At 31.4% G+C, this 15,443-nt stretch overlaps 3 protein-coding genes across 4 annotated transcripts in view; 1 reads left to right on the plus strand and 2 right to left on the minus strand.

Moving 5' to 3' along the window:
- Window positions 1-745: 745 nt before the first annotated feature.
- Window positions 746-2,467, minus strand: LOC140749631 (E3 SUMO-protein ligase ZBED1-like). Its single transcript, XM_073082737.1, has one exon. It carries the CDS (start codon window positions 2,465-2,467, stop codon window positions 746-748), a length of 1,722 nt encoding a protein of 573 aa, XP_072938838.1.
- Window positions 2,468-4,399: 1,932 nt separating this feature from the next.
- Window positions 4,400-5,506, minus strand: l(3)87Df (cytochrome c oxidase assembly factor COX20 lethal (3) 87Df). The gene is made up of 2 exons (XM_073083171.1): window positions 5,297-5,506; window positions 4,400-4,882 (listed from the first exon to the last, which is right to left on the minus strand). Exons 1-2 carry the CDS (start codon window positions 5,345-5,347, stop codon window positions 4,568-4,570), a joined length of 366 nt encoding a protein of 121 aa, XP_072939272.1. The 5' UTR covers window positions 5,348-5,506; the 3' UTR covers window positions 4,400-4,567.
- Window positions 5,507-8,645: 3,139 nt separating this feature from the next.
- numb (NUMB endocytic adaptor protein) overlaps window positions 8,646-15,443 on the plus strand; it is a 36,004-nt gene continuing 29,206 nt past the window's right edge. Inside the window, exon 1 of one of the 2 annotated variants that reach the window (XM_073083169.1) lies at window positions 8,646-8,968. The gene's annotated coding sequence lies outside the window, so the exon portion shown is untranslated. Of the gene's footprint in view, window positions 8,969-14,589; window positions 14,856-15,443 lie in introns of those variants that run through there. The other variant, XM_073083170.1, reaches the window with a different exon arrangement.

The following is a 15,443-nucleotide window of genomic DNA, read 5'->3' on the forward strand; positions in this document are numbered from 1 at the left end:
TCAGTTGCAAACATTGTATAGCGTATTTTTATTTTTTTTACAAGCTATCTTTAATTTTTGGGTGTTAACATGTATTATTAACATAAGTATAGTATTAACTCGTGTTGTTTATTTCTCAAATTTAAAACTACTGCCGGACCATGAAGTTATAGGTAAATATGGAGGCCACACTTAGAACAAAATCTTGAGGCAAATACCTACGTATCTCCATCCCGCTTTCTGTGGGCCGACCTCTCTTTCTAGTGTGGACTATAGTATTGCTATCTTCTTCTTTAAATCTCCTAGAAAATTCTTAGAATTAGTCACCACACTAGCCTAACCAGAAGTTAAACACTGTCAAATAATTTACCTTTAAATAAATACTTGAACTATGATTAGTTCAATTGAAAATCCCAAAATCGTAGGTCACGTATGCATATCTGGGTTGGCAATTCAACGAATTATAATCCCATTTCTTAAGGATTCGGTAATGTGGCAACATTGGCCCTATGTGCCAAAATAAATAAAGGTTACCCTACTTAGTAGAGGTTTGCACCGGAGAAAAATATTACCTCCGGTATTTTTTCACCGGTTCTTATAAATAACCGGAGATTCTCCGGAGATTTCACCACCAAATTTAATTTCAATAAAAGCAATTGTTTGGTTGTCATTTAACATATTTAATTAAAGGTAATCTCCAATTTTTAAAATCAACACACGAGCAGTAACACACGAAATCAATGTCAATTTTATGTATACAGAATAACTACAACAACCACTGATTTTGGTTCAAGAAGCAAATCATTTCCACGGCGTCAGCCTTTAATGAATTACGCCTGTCATTTATAATATACCCAGTAGCTGAAAAAACTCTCTCAGATCTAACTGAGGTCCCAGGAACAATAAGATATTTTTTAGCGAGTTTATCTAATGGTTTCAAGTGCTTATTGAGATCCCAAAAATCTTTTATTACATTAGAATGTTCCCCAGCATATGCAGTTTCTACATACATTTTCAATACATTTATTGCCGACGCTCCTGTGTGTTCGAGTCTTGGCACTTCTTTCTTTTTTAAAAAACTAAATAATTTTGGCAGCTTATCTCTATTACTTTGTTGGGAACATGCAGTCTCGTTTTCAGTAGAAGTAACATTGTTAGCATCAGCAGCATCACTCATTATTATCGTCCTCATCAAATTATTTAGTTCTGCTTTTACTGCTTCTTTTGCCGCTTGTTTGTTTTCCAAATGCCTAAAAGAGTCTCTAAACACTGGATGCAGAAACGTTGCAATTTTGCACACAGTTCTTTTTTCATATTCCAGCAAGCGATGAGACATATTATCTTTCAACTTTGAAAACAGTGCCAGTCCCACATCGCTCTTTATGTTTGGTCTTATTTCGGCTAGATTATGGTACAATCCATGAATTATTGGAATAATAAGTGAACTGGTGGGGTACTGATCGGCACTTATCATTTTCGTGGCTTGTTCAAAAATGTCAAGTAAAGCCACTACGTCTCTTAAAATATTTTCTTCTTCCAAATTTATTAACGCTGGAGCCTGCGGCAATCTTCTTTGAACAACGGCTAAGTAATCACTAAGTTCCAAAATCCTTTTGAACATATAATAATAACTGTTCCACCGCGTTGGGACTTCCTGGATGAGCTTTAAAGGTAATTTGTCAGGGTTTCGGTCTAGTTGTTCTCGTTTTAGAGCCTCGTGCCCCACATTTGACTTGTGGAAAAATTTTGCTATGTCCTTACATTTTTTTGTCAAATCTGCCAACTCAGGCAAATTTAATGACTGCTGAACGAGCAAATTCAGCATATGTGCAAAGCAAGGCATATGTCGCAGTTCCAGTAGACTGCACATTTTTATCATATTTGTTACATTATCTGTGACAACTGAGACGACTTTTTCTTTTATGTTCCATTCAATAAGAATAGCGTTTAAGCGTTCTGCGAGATTATCGGCAGTGTGAGATTCTGGCACTGCAATTGTATTTAAAACGCAACTGCGAAGTATTCCATCATGACAAAAATGTGCAGTGACAGTTAAAAAAGCTTCCATATTTCTACTGGACCACATATCACAGGTTAAAGACACATGTTCTATGATCTGAAGTATATCTTTTAATTTTGCTGAAGCCAATTTGTAAAGTCGAGGCATTACATCATATCTGATTTTCCTTTTGTCTGGTATCTTATAATCCGAGCAAAGGGCTTCCACAAACATTTTGAACCCTGTATCTTCCAACATACAAAACGGTTGATAGTCTATTGCCAGCATTAAGGCAAGCTTTTCATCAATTATTCTACAGTTTATCTCCTCTGATCGTAATTTTTTAATTTGTAAAGTAGATTGTACCATGCTACGAGATCCACTCGGATGTGATATAGTATCCTTGCTGGGAGTGTGATTTTGGCTTTGTTCATTGGTTGGGGTTTGGTTTAAAGCTTGAGGATGCAGTCTTGACAAATGAGACATCATATTTGAAGTTCCGCCACCAGTCACGCTTAATGTTTTTAGACAAATTTTACATTTTACTTTTGTATTATCGACTATTTCAAAATGATCTTTACTTTTGGATTTAACTTTTGGCATCCTTAAAAAAAAACAATAACATCATTTAAAACAATACTTACGTACAGTATAATTTTATATTCATTCAAACACATCGAAGAAATTACTTTGAACTGAATATTAAACAAACCTGCTTATTTAATTGCAATTAATGCAAAACTCAACAAACGTTTGTACAACAATTCTTATTAAAACGACGTCCGACGACAAAATCAGAACTAGGCCGCTGTTCTGTTAGCGAGAATGAACAGATTTATCGGGAATTCCCCTTCTGAAAATGTTTCAACCACGGTCATACTAGGGCTGCCCAAAGTATATTGTCATCTATTCACATATCGCATCGTAACGGTATGGAATACGTTTCAATCGATATTGGAAACGCGATTATTTAACTCTTCTTCTTATATATACATATCATATCGTAAACAACGTTAATTATATTTGACGGCATTGCAAAGTTCAGACATCTAAAGCGCAACGATATATCTCATCACCAACAACAATAAATACAATGTTAATAACAATTTTGTTATGTTGTATGTAATATAAATTTCGAAATTGTATAAGAAATGTTGTTAAAGTATTGTATAATATATGGATTGACAGTTATCATAAATAATAATCATAATTTAAACAAATAATAATAAATATAATAAGTAATATATATAAATTATTTCTAATTTATAAACATTATTATTAATTTTTCTAATTTATTGATAAATTTTGATACTATACATTAATGTGATATTTTATATGAATACGTTATATTGAAGGGTATCCTATAATGTATAAAATATTGATATACGTTATACTGTTGTATCGATGTTTCGTAATGTAATACGTAACTGACATCGCTACCAATACCATAGGCAATAGGTAATAGGCAATACCATAGGTAATAGGCAATGCTCAATGTTGCTATTTTGCATAGAAAACGTGCATGATGCATGACGTAACCGAACTTTGTAATGTACTCTTTTGTTTTAAATAAAATGATTATTTTTTTAGGTTCCTGTGTAAAATCATTACATTTTTTTCTCCGGTGATTACTAATTAAAAACCGGTGTTTACCGGTTTGGCCAATCTCCGGTTTTTCTCCGGTTATTTCGCTACCGGAGCAAAGCACTACTACTTAGACAGAGAGGGTCTGCCCACAGAGAGCGAGATGGTGATACATAGGTTTTGCTTCAAGTAGGTATTCGAAGTGTGTTCTCCATATTTACCTATAACTTCATGTGCCGGACTGACAGACAAATTAATAAACACCTTATAGCAATTGACATTCTCAGTTATTGAAACATGGCTGACAGTTTAAAATTTAGGGCAGGTTTTAACATTACAATTTACATGAATTACAAGTAAATTTAAAAATCACTATTCCTAAATTTAAAATCTTCAAAGGCATGCAATGGCAAAATGAGATCATCGTGGTATCAATTACACGAGCATGGATAAAGCGCCATCTCGTGAGATAACTACGCATTTCTAGATCTACAAATGTAACAAATGAATATTTTCTAGGCGGTGGCCGTAAGAAAAGAACTGTCTGTTTCAATTTATCTTTTCGACCATTTCCTTATCAAAATCAGTAGAATGAAATAAACAGTAATCCTAACTTTACATTTATTTATTTTATTAATAGTTACAACTGAATATACTTTCTGTAACGTTTATTATGTCATACAAATACCTAAGCTTTTAATTTTATTTTTGCATTAAAGGCAAAAATTACCAGCCATAGATATTTCCAGTACTGTTTATATATAGTTGAAAAACAAATTGGTTGCTGTTAAATGCAAATGAGATTTTTGCAACCTTAGAAGGATATCAAATCAAAAAAAAATATTTACACCAATTTATTTCTTAACAAAACTACATAGTTTACATATTATACAAAATCTATCATATAGGTAGGTACGTGTTTCACAAATTTTAACTGGCAAATAAATACTAAAAGCCAATTGGTTATATTGTTGCGTTAAATTGTAATTACACGAAGGAGTTGATTCAAGCAGACTTTAATACACCCCGTTCTTCTAATTCTTTTTCAACTGCTGTGCCTTCGTATCTTATCTTATCTTTCAATGCCTCTTGCATTAACTGAGCGTCAAATCTCTGTCTCGACCACTGAACCCTGCAGTATGACCAGTAAAGCAAAGTCGTAATAGCGAAGGTTCCCATTCCAACGTGTTGAGATAACATTGGCTTAGATGTCTTTATAAATGATGCAAGACCACAGCCAACTCCTGATGCTACTCCATATAGAAAACTTTCCCGGAAACATGGTATTTTAGACACATCTCGACCAAAAATTACAAGACCCTGGAAACAAAGAAATAATTGTGTAATTATTATTTCATATCATAATAATATACTCTTTAATACATAAAATAATACCAGTATCAATGGTAATTATATGTTGTCATTTTATCTTCTCATAGTACCTATAGTACACTAAAGGAAAATATTAAACTGACGGCACATTTCATTACTTTAATTAATGATAATATATTAACAATTTAATTGAATAAGTACTAATGTTATATAACCGAAATTTGTTACATTTTAAAAGATAAAGATTGTATTGTTTACATTTTTATAATGAACTCTATAAGTATAAGACTTTCCTTTTTTGTAATTAAATTATGTTGTATCAGGATTTTAAAGATTTTTAATTTAAAATTCTAATTAATTGAATATTCATTCATAATATTTTTATTTAGTTTTGTTATTTACCTTCTTCTCATCCTCATCCTCTTCTAACATACTCTTCACAACTGTATCCATTCTTAGATAGTAATTTTAAGTTTGAGGATATTTATTTATTTTAAATTCAAATATTGTTATACGATTAATTACTTCAGATATCTGAAGAATTTATTTTTTTTCGTTTATTCTTATTGTACAAAAACTGCTATTTTATTTGGTTATAATATTAGGAAGGTTGAACACGTACGATATGTCAAATTAAATTATCATGTTAAATGTTGTCATACCTGTACGATAAATCTTTTAATTACTTCGAATAAAATATTATGACAGTAATAATAAAATAGGATTAAAGAAATTTCCAATAAAAGGGATAAGGGAATAAAAAATACAATAAATTGTCTTAGTCTTAACAACAATGTGTCGCAGACCTATATGACTTCTTAAATCATTACATAAAGCTAACACCATACTACAGATTTTTCCATGAAGTGACTTTAATTATAATATTATTATATTTAAAGTCTCAGTAGATATAAAATAAATAGATACATTGTAAAATTTTAAGTTGTCTTTCTTTTATACTTCAAACTTCAACAGTAAATACGGTTTTAATCACTTTTATTTTTTTCCGTTTTAGTTTTTTCAGAAAATTTTAAGTGTCTACTGAAAATGATTCAAGAGATGAGTCCCCCCCTTGTGTTTTATAAGGTGTTATCCAAAGAGTATATTACCCTATATGGGAAAAAATATCCCTTTACTTTACTAGACAAGACGAGATATACTTTAGGCCCATACCAGACATAGCACAAACATTTAAACACAGTGAAGCACGGGTATATGAGTATTTGTTCAAAGCTTGCTTCAAATATTTTCACTTTGCCATTTGGTGTCGGTTTTTCGAGCGTACAAAAAAGCGATCAAAGTTCAAATATATGAGGAGCCTGCTGCACATGGGCAAAGTCCAGTTGTTAAGAGACCATGACATGAGTAACAGGTTAAAAAATTTAAACAAATAAGTGTACAAATGTGTGAGCAAAGTCTTTGTTCAAATATTTGTTTATGTCTGGCACAGGCCTTACGTACTATTCAATGATGAAATGAAACGAAAAATGAGTGACTAATTTACAAATAAAAAACTTAAAATATATTGAGAAAAAAATATTATTTATGAAGGAGCCAGGAAGATAGGTTACTATACTTTTTGCAAGCATAAAATTATTGTAATATAAATGTAATTATTGCGACATTTATAGCTGATAATAAAATAGGATGACTTAATTTTGATATGCTTCTATTCAAGAATATTATTTACATATATACACTTACTTATTTACTTACATAAATTGGCTACTTGACACTTTTTGGGAAACTGTTTTAATGAATTCATATACGTATTATATATGCCTTTCATTGATCATTTTTTCGAAAAAAGGGCTATTTATTAATAAAAAACATATTTTTATTACGGTAAACGGAACGTTACGCCAAAACAGGCGGTCAAGTGTCATTTCGTAGCGTGACGTCAACACATTGAAAATATAGAAATAAACTTCGACGCTACACATACTTCAGGGGAAATCTTGGGAATTATTTAACTTTTATTAGTACAATTGCAAGAATGTCAAATTACAAGGCGTGTGCAGTGACGATGTGTTCATACGATCGCTAAATATCCTAACAAATTTGCTTATACAAGTTCCTAAACACAAATCTCATAAACCTTAAAGAACTTGCAGATTCTTATATGTTTAAATCCTCTGTTTGCAAGCAATGACATTTTATACTATCTATGTAAGAGAAGTATTATTGAAAAAAAGGAATAAATTTAGTAACTCTCGAGTGATTCGTCAATTCCAAATCATTGGAACGGGACGTAATCAAAACAAAACAGCAAGTGGAAGTATTCATATATTTAATATATTATATATATGTCTATGATAAGAATAGAATTATAAGACGTCTATGAGAATTCTATTTTAAGGGCCCATTCTGTAATTAATAGGACACAATTAAAATATTTCATGACTGTGTTATTATTGATGGTGCATGTGCACTGATTAAGTTACAAGACTGTATAATTAAAAATACATGATTTGCTAATATTAGTCTTTTATTAACCGATTTCTTTGTTTATTTGGTTTATATGGTTCTATTAGTGAGTACACACAGTAGAACTTTTGTATATGTTACAGTTACAATAATTACTACAGATCACCTAAGCTAAATTTTTGTGCTGCTTGCGTGTCTGCTTTTCTTATTACTAAAATTATTTTCCGTAACAAATGGATATATATTTTTATCACTGTCATTTTCAGAATTAAATTGCAATGCAATAATAGGAACTGTATGGTCACTTTTCTTCCTTCATCTTGTTGGGTAGGTTATGCAAGTAAAGAAGTACTATTTCCCGTGTACTTTACTTTATGTATTTCAGACTGGTGCCCACTTTCGAAACTTTTGGCTCCTCACTTCTTCTAGGCAGGACAGTCATCAAATTTTCATTTTCATTGATGTACCTTGTGTTCAGGACAACTTTTACTTTTCATGAAACACGAACTTGCCTTCCTCTTAAACTGCACATACTCTATAACGTCGTCACTATACGATTGTCGGGAAGATCTGTAAATATAAATATAACCAATTAATAACCTTAAAACAGTTCACATAAGAATATAAGTATATTTAAAAAAATCTTAATAATCACTTGAAGACAACCTTTCTTCTGTCTGAAGTCAGTTAAGAAATGTTTTAATTGTCCGATATGATTAAATGTAAATATAAAGAATGTTTTACTTACGTTGTTTATTTGATATTTCCATAGGTTATCTCACGGAAGTTTTTGTATCCATTTTGATTTATTGCACTGCATATATGGAGATTCTTTAAGCAGGTTCACGCTATCAGCTTTAATATAGTATGGCTTCATTTCGGTTCACAACATATTATAAATTCAACCAACTCTAACAGCAAACGATTTAATTATTATTTGTCTTGTTTGGTTTCGATGTAGTGACGTCACATGACATTTGAGGCAGCACTGTCGCCGTTTTGGGATTTAAAATCCACAGATAAAAAATCGAAAATTTCTTTTTAAAAATTAAAATACTTAGAATGTATTAAAAAATAAACGAAATACTGCATAATTTATGTTTACTTATAAGCTATCATATCCAACATATTTCATATTTTATTGTTATAACTGTCAAGTACCCAATTAACGTAACATATGTAGCTAAATATAACTTACAAGTAAGAAATGATGTATAATTTATTTTTGATACAGTAAATGTATATTAAGGAGGCAGAGCACAATATGAATATTGAACAGGAAACTTTACGAGGAATCTGGAAATCGGCTAGTGTTTGTCACTTTGACATTTCATTCTATATGGTACATTTTTCAGCAGCAATAGCAAGCAACTTTTCAACATAGCTTTTATCGGAGTCCCAGTTTTTACTTTAATATTTTCGATCATTTTACGTGAATTGTTTGTGTTAATATTTTGTACGTAGATTCATGGATTGTAGTTTATATGGGTGTAACAGTTACCATAGAAGAGAACGTTTAGTGTATATATTTTTATAAATTCTTGTCTGGGCTTATCTAGTTCTCAGTGTTCTCACCTCGATACAGAAAGTTAAAACAGCCACGATTTGTGCTGTAGGAATATTACCTTCACCAGCGTTTTATGACAGGTCAGTACGAAAGCAAATCTACAACTTTAAATTATTTTGCGCTTATTATTTATTTGATCATTAAGTAGTCGCAATTGTGTTTTTTTTTTGTAATTTATCAAAGAAAATGTTGATATTGGCAATCAATACAACATTTAACATTGTTTTTAAGCTTACAAAGAGCTGTTTCACTAAAATTCACTATTTTTAAATAAGAAAGTAAAGTTCTTAAAATGCTTAAAAGCTCTCTGTGTATTTTTATATCATATAAAAAATTCTTCGTATTTAGAAAGCAAGGTGACTTAGTTAAAGTGATCTAAGTAAAATAAATGTTTATAAATATAATTTAACTATATAATGTAACAAAAATAGAATTAAATTTTATTATCTTGACTCTATATTACGCAGATGTGTGTGTGTAATTTAGTAAATGTTTTAAATAAAATCAATTTCATTTGTGTATCAATGAGTACAATAAATTTACTATTTATTTATTTGAAAAACAATGTAATACAAATTCCTAACTTATTACCAAGAAGTTGTGTCATATTTATAAAGGGAATAAAAATAACTGCAGTCACTTATTTATTTTAGTAGACCTCAAATTATCCTTAATAAACCGCATGTGATTATAATTTTCCTCAACGCTATGTAACCCAATATTACTAATTAAAACAATGCTGTATAAAAACCGAAACAGTAAAAATATATTATTTATTACTTCGTAAATTTATTATATGGTTATATTTTAGGCCTAGTTAAAAACATCCGTATATTATTATCCAAATTGGAATTACATATTTAAACACAATGGACACCTGGGTCAATTGACCTATATGTTGATTAACTGATTAAGTTTTCATGGCCTTATAAATGTTCTACTGTAGTAGGCTTGCTAATCATGCATCAGTATTATTCATAGGTCTGTTATGTAAATACTAATCTTAGACATTATTGTCACTCAAGTTTCGTGCATATTAAATGAGTAATATGTTATCAATTGTATAACATGTTAATTATACAATTGATTTTCATAATTGTATAGTATTGTTTCATAAATGTGTTTTTATGTCAACAGTTATAATTCAGCATAAATTTTTTTTTAATATCAATACTACAATTACTTTCGAAGGTATTTTGTTAATAGCAATATACATTGATTACATTTAAATGATATATCTATCACAATTAACATTTTCTTACATCTAAAAAGTTCAAAAAAGGCTATCAAATTAATTCAACAAAATTATAAATATAAAATAATGACAGATATCTTCACATTTTAATGAAATCTAACTCAAGTTAAAAATAAGAAAGTATTAGTAAACCATTTAGGTGTACAAAAATATAATAGCGAAAGCTTTAGTCTGTGCTTAGATTTTTCTCATCTCATCGCGATGTAGTAGAAAGTATGCTTCACTGTGATTCATAACATATGAATCACTTTTAACAAGTTGTGGGTGCAAGTTGTAGGTAGGAACTAAGAATTACTGCGAAGACAAACTTTCTATTCACACTTGGTTCACATTGTAAGTACTAGTAAGCTCCTTACTCCTACTAGGAGCAGTAGAGATGTTTAGTTAGTTAGTTAGTTTTAGTTTAGTTTTTCTTTATTCTTTTGAAACATAAGTAGTGATTGGTTGAGAAACAAACATCTGGCGCCACCGCCTCCGCCGGCTCTAGCGTGAAGGCTGCCGCCAAGTAACTCCGATGACCTTCCGGCGCCGTTGCTACTGTATTGTAATTGTAATAATGATTAATAATAGATTCATAAACTTCACTTGTTCCGATACGAAATCGCTCCAAGACTAATCATTGCAAATGTTGAAGAGATTTTTTTGATCATTATTTGGAATCGCGCCAACATGCGCCTTTATTCAGCAATGTTCGATAAAAGACGTCATTAGCAAACTTGTATTTGACTACCATTTACATATTATTATCATCTTAATAATTCTAACTCCAAATAACTCGTTATTTTATTGACCTTTTTCCTGTAACCTGTAAATGCGAGAAACAAATCAATAATAATAAATTGTTCACATCGGTACAAATACGTGATTTTAATATTTTTAATGCAGATATTTGTAGCTATACTTATCAATGAACTAATTTGATTCGTTGACTTCTAAAAATACTATCTATAAATATTGAATGCTCTCAGTTTCATTCGTTCAAGCCAATTTGCCAAGAGCCATTCACGTAAGGGTATGTTAATGACGTGTTGTGTTGGTTGAAAGCCATCACTGCCTCTTTTGGCTACGTAAATATTAAACGTCTCATTTCAAATCTTTATTTCAAGACGAGCAAGACGTCAAATGATTCTAAATTTTCTTCGTGAGTTCGTGATGAAACGGTACTGTAAAATTGTACCATATGAAAGAAATAAATTACATTTTATGAAAATTTTAGATCAATTACTAGTCCCGATTTACTCATTCGGTAGTAACTTTCTGACCGGTCCCTGGAATTTCCGAAGAAGCATTTTGAATTAACCTCGTACAAACCAAATATCTATTCCCTTCGTCATAGATAACTCGTCGATTTTCTTCAATGACTCACGGGCCAGTAGACGCATTTTTTATAACCGGCTGAACTGACCGCATATCATGGAGAGCGATGTAACGAACTTATAATGGAGAGAGCCGTGACCATGACAAATTCAGGGCACAAATATATTTTAATGTATCAGTGTGGTGAGTACCGAATATTGTGCCGTGTTCGGGAGAAGGGTCATAAAATTTTAATAAGTAAGCATTAACGTTATTAAACATTAACTCTTAAGTATAAATTTCATTTTCTACTGAAAACGAAGTTGGTAAATAATACTAGAAATTGAATAAAAAAATTAAATGTGAATAAATGACTAAGGCAGATATTTGTATATGATTATCAATGTGATACATGTAAGGAAAACCATATATGATGCACATGGTACAAAAACAGTGAATGATATTTTAAATTTTATGTATTAATTTTAATTTAACAAAAACACATTATATGCGAGTATCCGCTTGCGGTTCCGCGTTCCCTTGAACTATTTTATAACTTTGACGCAGGTACCCTAATTGTTTAATACTTAGGTTTTCTGCTGTCTTTTATCTTTCTGTGAAAGTTCAGTCAAAACCGGTTCAACCGTTTCCTAGATAAGCCCGTACCGACTGAAAGACAAAAAACTTGTTTTTATTGTTCGTTTTGAAATCATACTCGGGCCGTTCAACTTTCATTCATTTTAGACTTAATTTTGCTTCTAATGTGAAACGCAAGGCTTAATACCTATTATTTAAAAGTTATTTAAAACGAACAAAGGATTCGTTGAGGACCACATTCTGAACGAGTAAAGTAGCTTCAGAAATATCAAACCAAACATGGCTGGCGACACTTGTTTGCTCCTCACATCGTCACGTTATCATCTATTTGTTAAAGATAAATAGCAGATATAATGCGGCCGCGTAATAGCTATTTTGATATAATTTGATGATCCTAAAAATTTTACAGAAATCGTAATCTTCATGATCATTAAAATGGAATATTTCGTTTGGTAATCGCCGGAGTTATTTAAGCTAAGGAATTTAAGCTATTGATTTTGAAAATACTGCCTGTTCTTGTGTCTATTCGACATGAAATCTTTGTTTTCATATTAAACAATAATATTTATGTCATATAAGAATGGACTAATAATTAGGTCTATCATTCGAAAGGTGTCGTACTATAAAAATGCGTAAAGAAATGCATGTCGCGGTTAAGGCAACTAAAATTAAGTATGTAAACAAACAACATGAACTCCCCATACAAATAGTACATCTAATTACGTATATGAATGTGCGTTTCTAAATGAATCGTAAATCTAAAAATGAAACAAATATCCGATCGTATAATAAATAATTATAGTTTAAAAACTAAACACCACGTTAAAATCGTACAAGGAAAATCGGTAATCCTGAATCCTAACGATCCTGATGAGGTAAACGGGATAACATTATTTGAATCGTGTATTGTCATCGGTTCTTAATAATTGTTCAAAATTTTAAATTAATCGTACCGTTCAAAGTGGGTAAAAATCGTGTTCAAAGATTCCGATACATGCATACATACATAGATACATACAGGTCAAACTAATGAAAGCGTGGTAAAAATACGCCTAAATTTTTATTTCATGCGATCTATTGATAAGTAATTCAATGACTAATATTATCAAAACTGGTCAAGTAAAATCACCACTGATAACAGTTTTGATAAACGGTATCATATCTATTGTTGAAGTTTTTAATTTCGTTTCTAATTACTATCGTAATGTTATGGTGGGTAATAATTTGATATGGAATGTTTTGATACAAAATCATTTAGTTATCAGAAGCCAATAACTATTAAAACGATAAATGTATACAAAAAGTGGTCCCTAGCTATCGGCGCAAATGTCAACAAGTTGAATGGTAACCTTCAGAGAAGTTCATTCCATATCCCTTTCGCAGAATCCTTATTTGTATGTATGTTATGGGATTTCGTTGGCATTTTACGATTGATTTTGCTAACCACATTCAAGACATCATCATTATCATCATCATCGACCAGTTTCCGTCATACAGCTTAACGTTTGGACGATTAGCCAAAATGCAGAAATGGATAAATTCAGACGAATGCATCGATACGAATTAAATCCATTGTTACATTTCTGTAGCATCTTTTTCGTTATTTTTCAACAGCTCACTATTTAAATCTACGGTGTCAGGTTTAACTAACCGAAGAAAATATATGAGTGCTCACGTAGCATTTTCATCTCTCTCGAGACGTGGTTGCCTAGCAACTGCGGTCGTAAGTCGATCTAATGTCTGCCTCTAGATAAATTACGCCTTGTAATGTGGCCTAAACTTTCTAGAACATACGAGGTCTTACACAAGTAGGTACCGGTTATATTTAATGCGACTTATAATATCGATTATGACATATAAAACGGTTTCATGTTGTATCAGATCTATAGCAAATGGGAATAAAGTTTAAGTTACCGATGTTAAGTTTCTGTACAAGGAGGCTTGACAATCCTTATTTTACCTATCTTACATCGGCTATGTCACAAATTCATAAAATTACAAGCGTTACTGCTACGCGCGATGACTTAGTAACTAATATTTACATTCTGAAAACCTCTACACAACAGCGCAGACATTGCTCTTATGCAGAAATAGGTACGTAGATTGCATTTTCGCAGCTGTAGAAATCCGATTGAACTCAATTTACCTTTATCATTTCCTATCTCGTTAACATACTTAAAGGAAACCCTGAAGCTGATAAAAAACAATTATGCCACAATAGTTCCATTCGTTCTGACTTTCGTCACAGTGAAAACGTTTAATTACAAATGGCAATAATTAATTATAACCGCTTGACTTTCAATGCCGTGTAAAATGTTTATTTTATTTGAGAACATTCATAAAATAGTGTTTTATTATGTTTTAGAAAATACAATTGAAAAGGTTTTGCAATGCAATCTTCGAGGAGATGGAGATCCGCTGAACGCAATCGCTCCAAGAAGCAGCTAGCAAAAAGTATTTAACCTTCAATAGTACCTAAGGTGTCGAAACGTTCAACTCGAATTGTTCCGTGTGAATCAGAGTGTGCTGGTAATTCACGTGTTCGCACGCCTGAAATAGTCAGTGCAGTATAGTAATTAGTGGCGTGTAGATGTTTAGGGCGTTTTCTTACGTCTTCGCTCTTGGCATCCGCCACTACTGAATTATTCCTAGATCTTGCGAATGTGTTAGTGCGGACTTGCAGTGTTAGAAATCGCCGAGACAAGAATTTTATGTTGTAACTGACAACATAGTTTACGCTCGGATGCTGGATACGTGTAATAATTTATAGTGGATATTATTGAGAGTATGCGCAAGTAATGACGTCGATTTGACTGAATGTAAGTATCTATATACGTATTAATTTAGCCAGCAGCCATCTGTTTCATATTTACTGATAACATGACGATAATCAGCAAACTAGACTCTTGCTACCACGATACTGATCCTGTCCAGGTTTTACCTTGCCATGACCGTCTTTCATGTCAAGATTCAATTTTTTCCAAGTAATCATGCACTACGATAACTTAAATAAATATTTAAGACATGTTTATTTAATACTTATTATTTATCTTTCGGCAATTTAAAATGATAATATAGAGCTGAAAGTGACATACTCGGAAAAATACCGATCTCGTACAGAGGTATACTTATATATAATATGTACATATAACACACAATAAATTTATGTATGTCGTAATCCATATTGTATTTTTTCTATTATAGGCAAAAGGCGGAAGTCGGTGCTTGCTAAATTTAAATGCTGCTCAACTGCTTACGTAAACTGAATAAAAATAAAAACACAAATAAAATCTAGACGTTTATTTTAAATGAGATCAGAAACCTCTGTGCATTACCGACACAGTTACTTCAAATGGGACAATTTATTGTACCTCGTGTCTGTATAGAATTGTACCTCTTAGCTCTAT

The sequence above is a fragment of the Epargyreus clarus genome, unplaced genomic scaffold, assembly GCF_041222505.1.
Source record: "Epargyreus clarus isolate Ecla_fem2 unplaced genomic scaffold, WU_Ecla_fem_2.2 ptg000018l, whole genome shotgun sequence".
In the NCBI taxonomy this organism is placed as follows: domain Eukaryota; kingdom Metazoa; phylum Arthropoda; class Insecta; order Lepidoptera; family Hesperiidae; genus Epargyreus; species Epargyreus clarus.